The 20,347-nt window shown below is 39.3% G+C and overlaps 1 protein-coding gene across 8 annotated transcripts in view; it reads right to left on the bottom strand.

Annotated features, from left to right (window-relative positions):
• APBB3 (amyloid beta precursor protein binding family B member 3) overlaps nucleotides 1–20,345 on the bottom strand; it is a 90,058-nt gene extending 69,713 nt beyond the window's left edge. For 5 of the 8 annotated variants that reach the window (XR_015733545.1, XR_015733546.1, XM_060691066.2 and 2 more), the window contains exons 1-5: nucleotides 19,841–20,345; nucleotides 9,031–9,202; nucleotides 8,329–8,507; nucleotides 3,596–3,672; nucleotides 2,310–2,370 (exon numbers count right to left, since the gene is read on the bottom strand). Coding sequence is in view for 6 of the 8 variants with exons in the window: in XM_060691066.2 (XP_060547049.1) it covers nucleotides 2,310–2,370; nucleotides 3,596–3,672; nucleotides 8,329–8,507; nucleotides 9,031–9,202; nucleotides 19,841–20,158 (807 nt within the window). In the remaining 2 variants the exon portion in view is untranslated. Of the gene's footprint in view, nucleotides 1–2,309; nucleotides 2,371–3,595; nucleotides 3,673–8,328; nucleotides 8,508–9,030; nucleotides 9,203–19,840 lie in introns of those variants that run through there. The other 3 variants (XM_060691068.2, XM_034411655.3, XM_060691070.2) reach the window with 3 other exon arrangements.
• Nucleotides 20,346–20,347: the final 2 nt, after the last annotated feature.

The following is a 20,347-nucleotide window of genomic DNA, read 5'->3' as shown; positions in this document are numbered from 1 at the left end:
ATTGGCGGCAGAAGGCGGTCTCGCAGATAACCCGGCCCTAAGCCATGGAGTGCTTTAAAGGTGGTCACCGACACGCTTATGATCTTACTTCAGCTTTGCTTTATTTAACAGCCTGCAAATGTCATAAATGTGAAGTTTGGTCATAAAGTTACTATTTCATCACCATCATAAATGCAAAATATTGCTATATTAAACAGTCGCTAAACGAGGACAACCTGTACTGTAACAATCTTCATTTTAGAAAAGGCATTTCTTTAATGTGTGAAATAAAATAAATACTTCCAACTTCTTTATGTACTTTACATTTTTATATACTTTATATCAAACTGGTGGCCCGTGGGCTGGATGTGTCTCACACAGGTCACGCCCACCCTAGCTCCATGAATGGGGAAAAATCATAAAACGTCACGTGGTTTACACTCGTGGTTTACATTAAAGTAAAGTCTGTTGATTTCTACCAAATCTTTTGAGCATTTTTTCATCTTTTAGTAATTTGTTAGCTTGTATTACAGTGTTTATTTTATACTCTCTCTCCTTTACATGGTCTTTTATATGAACAAAGTTGTCAAAGGTTGTTAAGAAGATTGCAGTTCTAAGTTTACCCAGCAACATATCCCACTGACCTACATTTGATTGGTCATGTACAATACTGACCTGAGTATGCTGTAAAGGATATTAAGGATGCACTATAGAGTATAGAATTGATATTCCATTAGCAGAGCAATACAAAAGGGTGATATAATCTTGCTCCTCTAAAATGAGAGTTCCTTGTGCTTATAAAGATTAGTCCCATGTGCTTTTTTCAAGAGACAACTGGACTTTCTGTTTTTTCTTTGAAGACGTTTCACTTCTCATCTAAGAAGCTTCTTCAGCTGTGACTGGATGGTGGGAAATGGAAGGATTTATATTCTTTGCTGATAGCTGGACATTTGTATTCTTTTGGCAGGTCGTTAAGGTCACCTGGAGGTTTATCTGTGTCATCAGGGTCACCTGAGTGGTGACACATCAAGGAAGACAGAAGCCTTAATGCTGAAGTTTACAGAAAACCCACTCACACAGATCAATATTTACATTTTGAATCCCACCACTCACTGGAGCACAAATTGGCAGTCATCAGAACCTTACATCACTGAGCTGAAGGCCTGCCTACCAGCAATGATGGGAAAGAAAAAGAACGTAAACACATCAAGGAAGCACTCAGAACATGTGGCTATCCCAAGTGGGTCTTCATTAAATCTCAAAAAAAACCCTACAGGAGCTCCTCTGTAACAGACAATGTCAAGAACAATAAATGAAGCACATTGTCATTCCATACATTGCAGGCAGGGGTTGGTTCTACTTACCTTTACTACCAGTTTGCAATGGGGCCGCGCACGCATGCTTGCTTCGTGCTTTTCTGATGACGTCGGGGTTGGTGGGCGGAGCCTCCTGCCAGTGTTAATACTGGTTCTATAGAACCGGTGCGAACTGGGGGCAACCCACCATTATTATGTATGTGCACATTTCAAACCCAAGAATACACTAAGGCAGAAGCTTGTCCACCCCAAGGATAAAACACCCAGACACAAATTGAGCAACATGGTATATGCAGTACAATGCAGTGAGCCATGTCCAGATCTGTACCCTGGGGAAACGAAACAACCACTTCATATATGCATGGCACAACATAAGAGAACAAACCCACCAGGACTAGATTCAGCAGTCCATCTGCATTTAAAGGACACAGGCCACTCTTTTGAAGACAACAAATTCCATATTTTGGACAGAGAGGATCGCTTTAAAAGAGGGGTTAAAGAGGCCACCTATGTCAAAACTGAACAGCTCTCTCTCAACAGAGGGGGAGGGATACGACATCATCTATTTCCAATCTACAACACAATCCTTTCAACAGTTCCAAGAAGGCTCCATACCAATTTGCACCACTGAGGTGACCCTGATGACACAGATAAACCTCCAGGTGACCTTAACCTGCTAAAAGAATGCAAATGTCCAGCTGTCTGCAAAGAATATAAATCCTTCCATTTCCCACCATCCAATCACAGCTGAAGAAGCTTCTTGGATGAGAAACGAAACGTCTTTAAAGAAAAACCAGAAAGTCTACTTGCCTCTTGAAAAAAGCATCTTTGGGATAAACATGACCTGGATGACTGAGAATCTCCATAGACATTTATAAAGATTAGGTTGTCCTTGGCAAGTTCAAAGAAGGGCAAATCCATGACATTTTAAAAGGACAATACTAAACTCATTCTATTTATCCATTCAGCAGCTGAGCTGAATGACTTAATGTCCCACACTACCCCAGACTGTACCTTGGAGCCAGGTTCTGGATTTCCCTGATGAAGATCCTCCTTGTGCCAGGCCAGTGATGTCCTGCAACAGGGTAAACAACCAAAGTGGCAATACAGGAATTCTCAGATAAATAAGACAAGTTTCTGTTCATTCTCAGAAATGAGAGGCAAATTACTGTTGACTTTACTTGCCAGAACGTCTCAAAAGGTGATCATATGACCCCAGGACACTGCAATTGTCATAAATATGAATCAGTTGCCAAGCATCTGAATTTTGATCAGGCATTTTGATCACATGGCCATGGGATGCTGCAACAGTCATAAGTGTGAAAAATGGTCAAGTAACTTTTTTCAGTGCTGTCATAACTTAAAACGGTCACTAAATGAACTACTGTATGTCAAGGACTACCTGTATTTAGCATACCATTCTATTTGATTCCAAATGGTACTGGATGTGGCTGAATATTTATTGCAGGGAACAGACAGATCTTGTAGCTGAAATGTTTTCTCTTTGATCTAGAACAGCAGTAAACTTCTATATGAATACAGGTAATCCTCTACTTATGACCAAAATGGAGCCTGCCCATTACAGCCACATAGTGATGTCATTAAGTGAGGCACCCATATGATTGCCTCAGTTAATGACCCTCATTCCTACTCCCTGTTAAGTGACCGTGTGGGTCGTTAAGCAGAGCATGTGGTGCTTCAAAGGTGGAGGAAATCCTGGGAGACCTAGCACAAGCCTAGGCCTTCACTACAGCACCTCCCCAGCTCACTCGTGAACTGCCCTGGTCCTCACAAGGCCTCCCCATCTCTCTACACCACTTCCCACCCCTCAAGGTCCCCACAAGCCTTGGGTCTGCTTTTCCACCCTACTGGATCTCCATAGACCTTGGGACTGCTTTCCCATCCCACTGAGCCCCACACCCTCCTTCCCACCCCAGACACAATTAGTCACTTACCTTTTATTGCAGCATCCCTACAGTCATGTGATTGAAATTCAGTTGCTTCGGTAACTGAATGTATTTATGACAGTTGCAATGTCCCAGGGTCATGTGATCATTCTTGCAACCTTCTGACAAGCAAAGTCAGTGGGGAAGCCTGATTCATTTAACAACCATATTATTAACTTAACAACTGCAGTGATTTACTTAACAACTGTGGCAAAAAAGGGCGTCAAATGGGGCAAAATTCACTTAATGACTGTCTTGCTTAGCAATGGAAATTTGGGGCTCAATTGTGGCTGTAAGTCGAGGACTACCTGTACCTAGCACCTCACATTAAGGGGCTTGCATTTACAAGCCTACCTCTTGGAGAATGAAGTCACTGGACTTGGGATAAGTGTCTCTGTTGGCACACATCTAACCACAGCAGATTGAAGGTCCTGCATAAGAACAGAAAATAAACTCAAGCTTGTTTATTTGTGAGACTAAGGTCCCACTTTTTATTCACAACTCAAGACAGTTCTCCCCCAATTTTCCCCTCAATTATCCTGTGAAGTAGGTTGGACTGAGAGAGAATGGCTGCCCTACAGTTGCCCAGTTCAACATCGTGATTACTGATTCTCCTGATAATTTGTTCATCAGGAAAAAATATGAAGATACTATTTCAGGGCTCATCTGAGCAGAACGTTATGTGGGAATTATTTCAAGTCATGACTTAGTCTATCCTCTCCAGAAAATCAAAGACCAAAGGAAGCAACAATGGTTTCCCTTCATATTTTACATATTCTTCTTTTTCTTCTTTACTTCCTCTTTTATTGCTTCAGGTGTATTTTATATATAATCTTTATGTTTTATATATAATTTATATATAACTTTATTAAATTTATCAGTGTAAAATACAAATGAACATGAAAATAGTGGGAAAGGGGGAAAAGGGGAGAGAAGTGTAGGATGAAGTGGAAAAAAAGAAAAAAAAAGCATTAACTTTCAACACTTTTCAGTGGAGTAGAATGAACATAATAACGTTACAGCCTCAACTTTTAATTTGCATACTTAGTATATACTAGCCATTTCTATAACAAAAAAACCCCGTCTAATCAGTAAATTCCAAAGTCAACATTTCATTTTTTTTTCTATTTCAAGTACAAAATCCAGAAGCAGTTTCCTGGTAGAAACAAAGATGTATTCTTTTCTTTGATTAAAACAGTTACTGTAATTTGGTCATCTCCACTAGTTCCATCAGTTTCTCCAACCAATCTTCCATTGTGGGAATTAATATATATTTCCATTTTTGCACCTAAAGCATTATCACTACTGTGAACATGTAAAACAACAAAAGTTCCTTTTCCCCCCCCAAGTTCTTTGTCTATTACAGGGAGGCTAACTCCAGGATATCTCCATTATTTTCTATGGACTGTTCTTACTTTTATCCTATAAATAAGGTAGAGGGGAGAGCCAGTTTGGTATAATGGTTAAGGCTCCAGGCTAGAAACTGGGAGACCATGAGTGCTAGACCCACTTTAGGCACAAAACAGCTGGGTCATCTTAGTCTAGTCATTTTCTCTCACTCCTAAGAAGCAGGCAATGGCAAACCACCTCTGAAAAACCTTGCCAAGAAAACTGCAGCAACATACAGTATAACTTAACTGAATTCAATAAAACCTACTACCAGGCAATTGTGCATAAGATTACAGTTTCACTCTGTAATGAAACTTCATTTGTACCAATAGGTATTGGAAAGTGCTTGGCTTACAAACAGAAGAATATCCATAGAGTCATGGCTGTAATGGAGCCGGCCCATTATGATCATAAGTAGTTGTAAAATAGATCAGTTGTATAACTACCCCAATTTTAAGATCTTTATTTACAGCAGTTGTTATGTGAGCCACCATGGTCATTAAGTGAAATCCATAATGTTAATGTTGTGGCCTGTCAGTTGCCAGCGGAGCTGGCGGCAGACTCGGACAATGAGGAGTTTGGGGAGGAACTTGGGTCAGTTCTGGAGTATGGGGAAGGCTCTGATGAATGCTCTGCATTGGACACAGAGATAGAGCTAGGGCCGTCTGACATTTCCCAGCCACTGGAGAGGCAGCTGCCTTTGGAGGCTAAGATAAATGGGGAGGAAGAACAACTGGGGCCTGTTCCAGGTGTGCGTATGCACAGAGCTATTAGGAGAGGAAAACAACTGAGGACAAGGAGTCCGAGGACTGAGGACCCAGGAAGCAAGGCACACGTGAATGCTGACTGGCCCCTCCCTGGCTGGGGAATAAATAGAAGGAAAGGGGAATGGTGGTCATAGGAGACAACAGTTTGGATTTCTGAAGATTTGGCTCATTGTGTTTCGTGCCTCAGAGACTGCTTGCCAGAACTTAATTTGCAGCTTTAGGGCTGGGAGCTCAAGGCCTGGCAATTATCACAAGGAACTGATAAGGTCTGTTACTGCAGTTAACACTTTGAAGGACTATTGCCTGGACTTCTTGGTGTGTGAATGACATTAATTCACAGGAGATAAATAAAGAGGGGGTTTTGGGACAAGGAGTCTGTTTCTTGTTTCTGCTAAGGCTAGGTCAGAACAGTTACATTGATTAATCGTTCTCATTTCAGAAAATTCCCCCATTGGATCTCTCTCTGATGGGCTTCCACCCATTGCTGCTTCTCCTGCTCTCAGGTACTATGGAGAACAAATCAATGCCCTTTTTTAGTGACAGCCCTTCTAGTACTGAAAGACAGCTATCATGTCACTCCTAATCTTCTCTTTGTAAGGCTATACATACTTAATTCCCTTAGCCATTCATCACACAATTTATCCTCCAAATCCTTTATCATCTTCGTTTGTCTTCTCTACACTCTTTCTAGAGCTTCAGCATCTTTTTTCTATTGTGGTGACTAGAATTGGATGCAATATTCCAAGTGTGGCCTCAGAAGTACAGTATAAAGTGGTACTATCACTTTCTGTAATCTTGATAATATCCTTCGGTTGATGCAGCCTAGGACGGCATTGGCTTTTTTGGCAGCTGCAGTACACTGCTGGTTGATACTTGTGATAGTCCACTAGGATATCCACTCACAATTATTACCATGTTTCCCCGAAAATACAACCTACCTAAAAAAACAAGCCCTAGCCCAATTTTCACGCCTGCGCCTAATATAAGCCCTACTCCCCAAAATAAGCCCTAGTTAAGCCCCGCCCATCATCTGGTTGTATGAGGTGAGGCAAGGTGCAGGCATAAAAATCAAGCTAGGAAGGGGTGGGGTTGGAGCTGCCCCACGCACCTCACACCCACTTACCTTAGGACTGCTGCAGCCAGGCCTCCCAGGCCTCAACACCTGTCCCGCTGCTGCCCAACTTCTGCAGCCACTTGCAGCAGCTCACGGCTTGACGCCACATGGCGCATTGCGCTGGTGCCACTGCTCACAGCAGAACACCACAAGGCTCGTTGCGCCAGTTCTGCTTGTGCACCAGTTCAATGTGCCATCCTCCTGCCATGAGCGGTGACACAGGCACAATGAGCCACATAGTGGGCACCAGTGTGACGAGCCATGCAGTGCCTGGTTGCGAGTGGCTACAGAAGAAGTTGAGCAGTGGCACAACAGGTATTGAGGCATGGGAGGCCTGGCTGCGGCAGTCCTAAAGTAAGCGGATATGAGGCGCATAAGACATACCCTGAAAATAAGACCTAGTGCTTATTTTGGGCTCAAAAAGAAAATAAGACTGGGTCTTATTTTCGAGGAAACACGGTACTATTCAGCCAGATCCGACTATTCCATACCTGTGGATTTGCTTTTTCCTGCCTAAATGCAGGAGTTTACTTTTCTCACCACTTTGAACAGTCACGAAGCAACCAGTCATTGAGTCAAGGACTACCTGTAATGGGAACTGCTCTATCCCTCTTACTGGTATTATGATGATGATTGTGATTATTATTCTGTTGCTTTGCATGTACATTGAGAGCTTCTGCACCGGAGACAAATTCCTTGTGTGTCTAATCATAGTTGGCCAAATAAAGTATTTCTTTTTTATTATTTTATTTTATTTTATTTTATTTTATTATTTTATTTTATTTTATTTTATTTTATTTTCTAGTCTAGTTATTATTCTATTCTATTCTATTCTATTCTATTCTATTCTATTCTATTCTATTCTATTCTATTCTACTCTACTCTACTCTGTCTTCTCTTCTTCTCTTCTCTTCTCTTCTCTTCTCTTCTCTTCTCTTCTCTTCTCTTCTCCTCTCCTCTCCTCTCCTCTCCTCTTCTCTTCTCTTCCACTCCACTCTACTCCAGAAAATGTAATGGGTCAAACAAATATAATCAAATTAAATTAAAATACTAATGCTATTTCTTTTGAACATTGTTTTGAACGGTGATTGAGTTGCTCCACACAGGTTATGCCCTTGAAATGATAGATGATTTTGGCTTTGAAAATCAGAAATCTCTTTCTGATTTCTAGGAAAAAAAGGAGATCATACAGACCCATTGGGAGAATTGGAAGAACTGAATTAACATGCTATTTTTCATAATATTTCACATTTCTATCCACTGTAAAAGATTTCTGCTTGCATTTATTGACACACACGAACAAAAGGGCAAAATTATGGTGGAATGAGTCCCCAGTTGGCGAACAGCAAGAATGGATATACAAGCAGCCCTAACCTATGGTTTGTTTTTTCAGTTTATTCGATGTCAAAATGGTTGGGTTTACATATAACATTAAGTAATTCTTAATTTACAAGCCACAATACTTGAGATTATCCAATACAACTAGTCCCAACTCAAGTAAATCACATGCTGCTGTGAACCCAGAGTGTATTAATGATATGGTTTATAATAGTGATGGTGATTATCCTGCAGCCTCCAAAAAGAGCGGGAAAGCACTCCCCATTCTTGTACACTTTTTGGAGGCTCCAGAGGCCACCACCTCTGTACACCACCTTCTCATGCAGTACACCACCTTCTCATGCAGCCCCAGACATGTCATCAAAAATGACATGGCACATCATTTGTGACATGTGTGTCATATGCCAGTTTATAGTAATAGGACTGATAATAATAGAACTAGTAAATAATAATAGAACTGATAGTGTGTCAAAGAGTACCGTTTCTGGAAATGCAGCTTCCCCAGCATGACCAAGACCAGAAGTACGAGAAGGGTGTTGCCACTGAGTGGTTCCTGTGGGCACATGCCAGTAATAGGTACCAGAAGAGTCATGGATTTTCCTCCATCCCGAAGGAAGGTCGAGCTCTCCTTCCATGTTTTGGTCATTCCACAGGTTATCTAAAAAGAAAAGATATGCTGATTCTAAAATAGAAGTTTAATTTCGAACCATTGGGATAATATTAAAAAGAAAAGTAAATCAAAATGTTATTCAGTTTATCTTTTTTTTATTTTAGAGCTGGGGAAATTCATTTTGTGGTTAGTTTATCATTTCAGTTGAATCAATGTCTATAGTTTCTTCCCCTAACAAGCTGAAGCTAAAAATTACTACTCATGATTATACCACAGAAGCTGAAAAGCAGTTGAAAGCCACTTTAAATAATACAATACACAAATTAGACATGTTGTTTATCCTTATCTCCAATCATCCCAGCCCTACCCAAAGATCATCCAAAACATACAGCTGTTTTTATATCAAGACATCCATGATTAATCTTTTAAAATGCTCAGACATGCCTGCAAGTACAGTTCACACTGCCAAGGAAGCACAGGAGGTGGCAATCAGATTACCCATCTGTGATTGCATTTTAAATTATTGTATACCCAGTTATTGATACGACTACATGTGGACAACTCCACTCACTTGCAGGACTCCAGAAGAGAATGTTCAGGGTCAATTTTGGGGATACACCTTGACCTGTGTAGATGATTGCTCTTAGAATAAAATAAAGCAGCTTCCAAATAGCAACTGTTTTATCTGCATCAGCCCCAGAATAGATTCCATGTAAATGCACCTGTATATGCAATATGCTGTTCTGGAAAAGATAGAATAGATAAATAGAATTCTTTATTGGCCAAGTGTGATTGGACCCACAAGGAATTTGTCTCTGGTGCATAAGCTCTCAATGTTCATACAAACAACAAAGTGATAGGTCATATATCATTGATCATAATTGCAATAATTAATCATAAGATACAACAATAAGTGATAATCATAGGTATCAATAGGAGAAGGTAGTAGGAAAGTTGAGAAGATAAGAAAGATGAGAAGAAGTTCTGGAAAAGCCAGAGTTTAAGCACAGTCTTTCAATTAATCAGTTATGTGAGCACAGAGAGATCTAACTTCTAGGGCAGGAGTGTCAAACTTACGCTGTCACATTGTCATCATTGTCACGTGACGTATTGGGACTTTTCGCCCCTATCGCTAAAATGGGTGTGGGCATGTCCAGCGCATGACGCATCTGGCCCGGAGGCTGGGAGTTTAACAGCCCTGTTCTAGAGTGATCAACAAAACTTAATTAATAATTTAGTAACTGACTCCCAAATGAATCCCAATGATGAATTCAAAAAAGTTGGGTGATTGGATGTCTGTGTTCAATGAGAATTGGTCAGGTGAGAATTTGTTTGGAGGTGGCCCCATTAACATTGTAAAACTGAATTTTCAAAAACCATGTTGTTCATCAGGAAAGGCTCCTGAATGAATTTAGCAATTGTGGGAGAAGATCTGTCCTTTTATGAATGCTAACTGGTTAAAAACAGAAAGCCATACATAAGAATCAGCAATTTTCTCAACAGATCTGTCTTGAGCACAGTGTTTTTAAATGTGTTCATAAATAATCTTGATTTAAGGAGCCAGTGTGGCATAATGGTAAAGGCTAGAATGGGTGCAGAGAGACTTGGATTCTAATCCTCCTTCAGCACAGAAGGCAGCTGGGTGATCTTGGGACAGTTTCCCCCTTAATCAACAGCAGGCTCTACGGCAAGCTGGCTGAAAAACAAAACTCTTCATCACATCCTGTACTGATAATTTCACTGTGTGAAGTAGGAGAATGCTGTGCAAAACAGGTAGACCCTAAAGTCAAGCAGGATCTTTAGCTTAGAAAAAAAAGCAATGGAGGGATCACAAGATAAAAAGGGTATAAAGTCATGCAAGACAAGGAGAAAGAAGATGGAGAAACTATTTCTCAGAAGATTAGGATTAAGATTTATCCAATGAAGGTGATTGGAAGTAATATTTAAAGACAAAGGAAAACTCTCACATTGCACAAGAGTCAACAGTGCGTGCACAAAGAGGTGATTGTGCACGAAGCGCGTGCACAAAGAGAACCAGTAGTAAAGCCGGTTAGAACCCACCATTGCTGCAATTGCATGTTTTATAGTATAATACTGTTTAATGAAGAAGTGTAAGTATGGTGATATTGTGAGCAAAATACTTATTAATGAAGACTGAAGTAAAAACGTTATTTATAACTGGGTTTGTGAAACAAGGAGAAACTGATGAAAATATTTCAAATTATCCACTGCAAAAATCTCTTAATAGATAAAATATTTTAATGTAGCTCTTAAGCACATAATCAGCACTTCATTTTATACTGGATTATACAATCCCGCTGTTTAGGATGAAACCATAAAGCCTTAGGAAAAATCTCCAGAGATCCACATAAGTGGTTTCCAAATTGGCATAAAATTGTTAAATATATGCCTGGAGAATCATCTTAGGAACAACAGTATATTTAATTGTAATAGTTTTGCTCAGATTCTTCACTAGTCACTATGTTATTTGACAGATAAATTGATCCATTGTTTTTGTAACAAATAAACAATAATTTACCCAAATTCAGTAAGTATGCGGTTTTACACCTGTGCTGTCAAAAGAAATTCAAGAAACATTTAAAGTTTTTAAATGTTTGTTGAATTTGTGATCATATGGCAGACTGCTTTAAACTGGGTTAATCTTATTGAGGTAATTAGGTTGAAATTACAGAGTTTGCCTAATCAAGCTCTCATTGCCAGATCTCATTAAAAATCTTTGGGGTTTCAAAAATACAAATGTATGGTTCCTTATCCCCTACAGTAGTGGCCAAAATTGTGGAAACCTTTTGGGAAAAGTGTATTTTTGAGGTTTGATGGCTAATAACATCCCCCCCCCTTTTTTTTTGGAGTTTCAAGATAATCATATTCCACTGCTGGAATAGCCTGGGAATAGCCCAGACCTTAACCCAATTGAAAATCTATGGAGCTGACTAAAGAAACATGTTAGTCAGAAGCGACCCTGCAATAAAACCCAGTTAATAGAAGTAATCCTTCAATCTTGGTTTCACATTATAACAGCTGCAGAACTAAAAGACTTGGTTCACTCCATGGGAAGACGTTGTAAGGCCGTAATTCATGCTAAAGGTTACCCAACTAAATATTAACTGACGTGATAATTTTTGTATATCTTGTTTTTTCTACGTGTTTCACTTTTCTTCTTTATATTGTAACTGCTATTCTAATAGCAAATCCTTCATAAAAGTTATGCATTACATTCTTGATTAAATTATCTTTCCATTGATCTATAATTTTATGGTACTACTCAAAAAAAAAGTGGTGTTATTAGCTAGTTTTAGAAAATACACTTTTCTCAAAAGGTTTCCACAATTTTGGCCACTACGGTAAGTTTGATGTCTTAGAGTACTTTTCTCAATAATGACCCCTCGCCATTTCATATGTCCAGTGTAAAAACAAAGAACATTCTGGGCTACATATGCTCAAGTCTAAATCCTTTCCACTGTGATTGGTCTACAACCAGTTGATACTCTGTGATCTTGTGAACTGAGGAGCAGGGAAATCTATTTCAAACCAAGAAGCCTATATGTAAAATGTATGCCAAAGGGTTTTCTTTATTTTCAAGTAAGTGTTGTTTCCTGGGGTCTGCCTGGACTGCTTGCAGTTTTCTTGGCAATGTTTCAGAAATGGCTTGTTTTTTCTGCTTCCTAAGGCTAAGAGAATGGCTGGCCTAAGGTCCCCCAGTTGGTTCTGTGACAAAGGCAGAACTAGAACTCATGGTCTCCCAGTTTCTAGCCTGGTGTCTTAACATCAAGTCACCAAGTGAAAAGAATGTCTTATATATTCGTGATAGCAAATGTCTCAATAATTCTCTCTACTTCTCTCTTGTTTTCTTACTACTAGGAACCCTTGCTTTCAACAAAACTGATTAACCAGGATGTAAGTTTCAGCCTTGTGAATTAGAGGAATGGATAAAATGATTACATTCTTCATACATTATTTCTTATTTGTGAAATCCTCTTTGAGCTTGGTTATTTCTTACAGATGTTTCATTACACAACTAAACAATATCATCAGTGCAAGTGAATGTGGAAGACTACATCTCCACCAAAACTGGCAGGAAGAGGAAATTTACCATATATAAACAGGGAACAACACAACTCACTCTCACACTGATGATATTACCTAGTTGGCTAATGAAATTTCTGCAAGCAAGCAATCTAGCTTAGAGAGCATCATGGACTTCACAGTTCAACCCTGAGCTACATATATTCTCTTTTATTGGAGTGGGTGGAGTTTTCCCTGCCAAGTTTTGGTGCGGGTATGGTTTTCTCCTTGGTAATTTCTTGATTAGAATACCGTTTTCTGCTGGTGCTGCTAGAGAAAATGTTTCTGGTCTTTTGGTTGCTTTCTTAACTTTTTTTATTCTCTCTTTTGAATGCTGTGGAAATATAGTTTATCTCTACATGTTTATTGATGGTATTCAATAAAAATGTCATCAATAGACAATTAGAAATAAACCATATCATCCAGGAATTCCCTACCAATTTTGGATTTGGCTTGGATTTCTTTTTTTAATTTGGCTTTGGATTTCTTATTTTAATTATTTAAATACAGAAAAAAATTGGGAGGTGCTTAAAATGGGGAAAAGGGAAAATGACTCATTCTGGCTTTTACATATTATTTAGCTGCAAATAGAAAATTTTATACAACAAAAAGAAAAGGAATAAAGACATTGAGTGCCTAGGAAAAAAATTAATGTAAAACTATGTGCTACTACATCCCAGCCTTATTTCTTGATACAAAGTTTATTTCACACAACAAACCTTCATTAAGATATACCTGCATAAACACATGCATAGATTGTAATTTTAAATACATTTATTTGTACTTAAATGAAATAATTCATTTAAGTACAGTAGAAGAAAGAATATGAATGCAAGTCAAAATATGCAAGAAAATGGTAAGAGCAAACCTATCCAATCAAGATGAATTCAAATTATCAGGATCAGATAGATTACATCCCATGGTTCTGAAGGAGCTGGCAGATGTGATATCGGAACCACTGACCCAGGGGTGAAATCCAGCAGGTTCTGACAGGTTCTGGAGAACCGGTAGCAGAAATTTTGAGCAGTTCAGAGAACCAGTAGCGGAACCTTTAAGTAGTTCGGAGAACCGGCAAATACCACATCTGGCTGGCCCCAGAGAGGAGTGGGAATGGAGATTTTGCAATATCCTTCCCCCAGGAGTGGGGAGGGAATGAGGATTTTGCAGTATTCTTCCCCTGCCACGCCCACCAAGCCACACCACACCCACCAAGCCACGCCCACAGAACCGGTAGTAAAAAATTTTGGATTTCACCACTGCACTGACCCATATCTTTCAAACATCATGAAGCATTAGGAAGCTACCAGAGAACTGGAAAAAAGCTGATGTTAATCCCATCTTCAAAAAAGGGGAAAATGATTAAGGAAATTACAGACCAATCAGCCTGATATCAATATCTGGAAAAGTCCTTGAAAGGATAAGGATAATCAAGCAGCAGATTCTCAAGTACCTAGAAACTAGCAAAGCAATTATGGGTAGTCTTCAACTTACAACAGTTTGTGTAGTGACTGTTCAATGTTCAACAGCATTGAAAAAAGTGACTTAGGACCATTTTTCATAGTTATGATAGTTGTAGCATATCCATAAAGGTAAAGATAAAAGTTTCCCTCACACATAGGTGGTATTCATTCCCGACTCTAGGGGGCATTGCTCATCTCCGTTTCAAAGCCAAAGAGCCAGTGCTGTCTGAAGACGGCTCCTTGGTTATGTGGCCGGCAGACTAAATACCAAAAGTGCACGGAACGCTGTTACCTTCCCACCAAAGGTGGTCCCTATTTTTGTACTTGCATTTTTTACGGGCTTTCTTTTTTTTTTTAAATCAAGTTTTATTGGTTCCCACACACACACACACACATTCACCCACATCTTTTTTGAACAGAGTATTGGCCATATCTTATTTTATACAATTTATCAAATTCAAATACATTTTACTTAATTACAATTTTTGCCACAATTTTCTTTCCCTTTTTTTAATCATATCTCAATATTTCTTTGCTTACTTATATAAACAACATCTTAATTCGCCCTCAAATTCTAATTTTCCTGCTTATTCATATTTATTCTCTTTTATTTTTTAACCATTCATTCTTTATCTTAGTATATTTATATATGTTTGGGGTTGCCTTTCTTCCATTTCATCTTTTTTGTTGTACAGCAATCTTTCTTCTCAATCCTGCCATCTCCCTCTCTTCTTTCCTTCTTACTTTCTTTTTCCCTCCTCTCCTGCTCCTCTCTACTTCCTCTTCCTTTCTCCTTCTCCTCCTTTCTTCCTCCCTATCTAGCCCTCTCTCTTACTCTGATTTCCCCTCTCTTCCATCCCTCTCTCTTCTCCCCTTCTCTTCCATCTCTCTACTCTCTACTCCTCTTTCATTTCTCTCTATTGCTGTATTCATTTTCAATTTAATATTTTCCACTATGGTGTCCAGGCAACCCCAATCTTTCTCATTTATTAAAAATATTACTCGAAATTCCCCTCCACTTTTTAATTATTAACAAATATTTCAACTTATTGCATTTTTTCCTTGAAACCTTTGTTAAAATAATCTTCCAACCCTTGCTTTTTTCCCTTTAACAATGTATTTCTTCCGTTTTACTTCTTACAAGTCTGTCATTTACATCATTTACTAACATTTCATTTTCATTCAATTTTACATTTCAATTTCCATCTTAATTTCAATTAATTCTTTTGTTGCTCTTATTTCTCTCCACTTAGTGCTTCCTCCAACATCAAAAACAGTTTATTTTTTTTCACATTTCATCTACTGATCTACTTTACATTAAACAGTATTTTCACATATAATTTCTACAACTAACATCCTTCTCTTTATTAACATATTAATATTTTCACTGACTCTTAACCATTTTCTTTTAAACTCTCCACAATCCCATTTCTTGATGCTTTCCTTTCTTTCTCCCATTCCCTTACCTTCTTCCTCTTCCTTTTCATATATCTCCCTTTCTGCCTCTTTTCTTTAATTTTCACTCTGTTAATTTTCCCTCAATATTTCCCCATTTATTTCTCTTCTTTTCAGTTTTGAGATGTATTCTCTCTTATCCATTTTTATTCTATCACTGTTAATCCCAGTGTAATCATCTATCTTTATTTTCATTTATTTCCTTTTCAATATTTTCTCCTTGTTTCTCTTGCTTCTCATTCATCTTTTCTCTTTTTTCTTGCATTCTAACCAATCCTCTGCTTCCTTATTTCCCTTAAATGCTTCTCTTATTTTTTCAAATATCTCCCTTAATATCTCACATTCATCCTCCCAATTCTCCATATTGTCACTTTAGAAGGCTAGAATTTTCCAATTTATTATTTTCATTTACTTATACTTCTAGTTTCAAAGTCCATGCGATATCTCCTTTTTCTTTCCAGATAGTGTCCAGTTCAAATGCTCACTTGAGCCATCACAATCTCAGTCCTTGTCTCTCTGCTTCTCTTAATCTTTTCAGCTGTATACTCCTATGGCTCTTTCCCACAATCTCTCCTCCAGCAGATGTCTCTCTTCAATTCACAACTCTTTCAGCAACAAAGTATCCATTTTAAAACACCCGTTTCCTCTCTTCCGAGTTAAATCTTTTTATTGTTTAAAAAATGTTCCTCTGTCTCCTTTTCCCTTGTCTTGTTTTTATTTCTTTCAAAATCCAATTTAAAATCTAGATGGAAGATTCCTTTTAGGGCTTTCATTTTAACTTTAAAGAAAAATCAAATACACGGATATAGAATAGGCGCTACCTGGCTCAATAGTAGTAACTAGTGGACAACCACTTAAGTAAGAGTGAGCAATGTGCTATAGCTGCCGGAAAAGCCAATGCATCAACAGAGGGAAAGCACCCAGATCAGGAGAAGTAATAATACTGCTCTCTACTAACTGGTAAAATCATACTTGGAATATTGCATCCAGTTCTGACCACCACAATGTAAAAAAGATGCTGAGACCTTAGAAATTGTGCAAAGAAGAGCAACAAAGATGATAAGGGGTCTGGAAGCTAAACTGTATAATGAATGGTTAAGGGAACTACGATAGGTATGTCTAGCTTATTGAAGAGAAGGATTAGGGGTGATATAATACCGGTAGCTATCTTCAAGTACTTGAAGGGCTGTCAAGAGGGGATTGAATTATTGAATTATGCTCCAAAGCACATGAGGGCAGGACATCAACTGGCAGATCATTAAAGAGAGAACCAATCTAGAACTAAGGAGAAATTTCTTGACAATGAAAACAGAAATTTGCTCCCAGAAGTTGTGGGTGCTCCATCACCAGAGATTTTCAAGAAGAAATTGGACAACCATTTGTCTGGAATGGCATAGAGTCTCCTGTTTGAGGAGGAGGTTGGACTAGAAGACCCCCAAGGTCCTTTCAAACCTGTTATTCTATGTTTTATGATAGAGTATGATAGAGTATCTATGTTTAGTGATAGAGTATTAAAAACATACTTATTTTAATAAAGATAACCAACTGGAAGTCTCTGAGTTGACTTCAGTCCTGTAACAATTTTATATTTTTACATGCAAAATAAGGTAGGGGGCAAGATTTCATATTTTCAATAACTTAGAAGTACAGTTTTCTCCAAGCTAAACTCAGTTGCATGCATGAACATATCAAAGTGGTTTTCATTCATAGGGGAGTGCTTTTAACAATGTCTTTTGTCAGGATGCCCTTTTCAACTTCCCAGTGTAGCCCAGAATTCTGTAATTTCCTAATGGTCTCCCATCTAATCACCACCAGGTCCAGTCCTCTATAACTTATCAAGATTAGCCAAATAATAGTATCATTATTACAATTACTGACCAGCATTTCATACAAATGTAAGAAATTGCAAGGCTCAGAGTACAATACAAAATGTTTTCTAGAAGTTAAATTATATAAAGTGGTTCAGAGAATGAAACACTATAAATACAAACAGTAAAATACTTTAAATATAAACATATAAAGCTAGTTAATTAAATTATAACATTATTTTATGAATAAAATACTTACATGCTAAGTATACTAAGCATGCTACTAAGTGTGTGAACCTTATCATGATCCATGAAATATGAGAAATAACAGAAGGTATAAAACATAAAACAAGATAGGCACTAAAATATTGATATTTATGAAATCCTAAAATTAGGGAACTAATTTGCTGCATAAAGTAATGGAAGCTAAATAAATTCTGTTTCTTTCTTGAATTCTTAGGGTTCTGGTCCAACTATAAAAAGCAAACAAGATTATTCTCTGATCAGGTGGAACTTCTATTAGCAAGTGGAATTATGACTCTAAGTTGCAAGTTGCTGAAGAAATCCCACTGAGGAAACATATGGACTAGAGTCTCATGTTCCTCTGGGGAACAGGGGCAGGCTCATTTTGTCAAAGGGGCATAATTATATCTTCCCCCAATACTGCAGAGAGCAAGATATTAAAGTGGACTATGGAAAAAGCTCTACAATGTATTGGGCAGTTAGTATTGAATAACTAATTTGCTGCATGAACAGTTTCCTCTGTATATTCTTCCAGTATTGATCACCTGATTTACCCGGCTCTACTCAGAGAACTGTGTCAAATACCTGCTGCTAGATTGTCAGTCTAGCTCTTGGTAACGTAATGGCTAGAAGGGCTTTACATGACTAACTGCTCTTGTGTAAAACATTTTGAATTCTGGCTTTCCAGAAAAAGGAAACATTATCCAGAACAACTGTGACAACCAGGGACTCTCTGGAAAAGTGAAGCTTAAGCCAGAAATAAAGCTAGCATATATAGGACCCTAGCTATAACATTTAAAACTTTGTAATGTTATACACTCACACGCAGGATGCAGTGGCTCAGTGGCTAAGACACTGAGCTTGTCAATCGAAAGGTTGGCAGTTCAGCGATTCAAATTCCTAGTGCCACGTAATGGGGTGAGCTCCTGTTACTTGTCCCAGCTTCTGCCAACCTAGCAGTTTGAAAGCACGTAAAAAATGTAAGTAGAAAAATAGGGACCACCTTTGGTGGAAAGGTAACAGTGTTCCATGCGCCTTTGGCGTTTAGTCATGCCAGCCACATGACCAAGGAGACATCTTCGGACAGTGCTGGCTCTTCGGCTTTGAAATGGAGATGAGCATCGCCCCCTAGAGTCGGGAATGACTAGCACATATGTGCGAGGGGAACCTTTACCTTTACCCTCACATGCATATACACGCTACACCCCCCATTCACATATGGGGCAAAAGCTTCACTTTTATGAAGTCATAAAGTCATCAGCTATGAGACTGTTAAACTCATAACAATCTGGGACAAACCACAATATGAAAAATCAATCCAGGAAAGTTGCTCTCCAGATAAATAGACTGAGATATTAAATATATCTAAATTCTAATGCAACAGTAAGAGCATAGTTGATGTATTGATATTGATGAGGTTTTCATAGTTAGTCAGGATTTTAAGACCTTTCTGAAGAGACAGCATTTTCATATTTATTTCTATTCTGAATATGCAAAAAAAAAAAATTAAAAAGGGAAAAACATTAAGGAAAAAGGTTACACTGCTAAGGAACCAATGGAAATGGTTGAACTGAACCTACTTTCCTACCCTTTTTTTTCAGCACCACGGAAAGCTGTCTAAAAATAGGTCGTCAAAAAGGGTGGCCCAAAAGAAAGACGAACCCCGTAAAACTGCACATTACAGGAAATGGATTTTGCAAAGCTGCCCTCTCGCCTCCCCCGTTGTCCCCTCTTACTTTCACCATGGAAACCAATTATGAGTGTCTTCACATTGATGTGGGACAAGAGGTGAGCATCTTTCTCCCCGACCAGCAGGCGGCAAAGGTAACCACTTGCGTTTAATAATAATAATAATAATAATAATAATAATAATAATAATAATAATAATAATAAAGGCAAGGTACATGGCACATTGAGGCAACGACATCATCTGCTAAAAGCGGGAGGCTGGAAGCCCCGTCCTTTTCATGCCATGCCATGCCCATCTGGACGCCGACATGAGCCCAGAGGCTGACGCCCCAGCCCAGGACGAGTGCACGAGGGTAGCCAGATAGGAATGGCCCCATCAGACCCCCTGCCCATTCTCCAATGAGGAAAGGCAGCCCTGACGTACTTTCCAAAACCCAGACGCGCACACCCATGTCCTAGTGGGGAAGTCAATCGAAAGGCACCCAAAGCCACTGCTTTCTTCGGTCTTGGCCAGCCGCATGGCCGGCGAATCCGAAGTTGCTCCCATCCTATCCCACTTGAGGCCGCCGCGTCCCACCTCCCAAATAGGTGCTCTCGCCTCCCTTCTCTCCCGCCGCGCCGGTCCTACGGCTGCTACTCTCACCATCGCAGTTGACCAGGATGATGGCCAGCATGTAGTCCTTGCCCAGCATAGCTGCCTCGCTCGCTCCGGAGGCAAGATGTTGTGCAACCCGGCGGGGAAGGAGGCAGCAGCGATGGTGCGGCAGAGGGTGACGCCGAGTTTGGCCTCGGTGGGCGGAGCCGATCCGATCCAAACCGAGTCGAGCCAAGGAGAGAAGGAGGGGCGGAGGGTGATGATGCCAGCATGCAATGTAGCTCGAGCCGGGCCAAGTTCAGTGGGACTTCTGTTCCGTGAAGGAAGCCCAAGCTGGCAGCACCACCTACAGGCGACAGGGCACATTGATGTCTTCCGACCCTGCGGATTGCAACAATCCGAGGTGGGGAAAGAAAGTAAAAGGCCGATCTGCTGAACCAAACGCTGATCTTCCTGTTGTCATTTGATGTTTACGCTAATGCCACTTGAAACCACGTCCAAATCGGACAGAACGGTCTGGTGAAACAGTGAAGGTGTTGAATTTAGAGTAATTCC

This window comes from Pantherophis guttatus, chromosome 3 (assembly GCF_059756535.1).
Source record: "Pantherophis guttatus breed Tessera chromosome 3, ASM5975653v1, whole genome shotgun sequence".
NCBI lineage: Eukaryota > Metazoa > Chordata > Lepidosauria > Squamata > Colubridae > Pantherophis > Pantherophis guttatus.
This window is presented reverse-complemented; position numbering and strand designations above follow the sequence as displayed.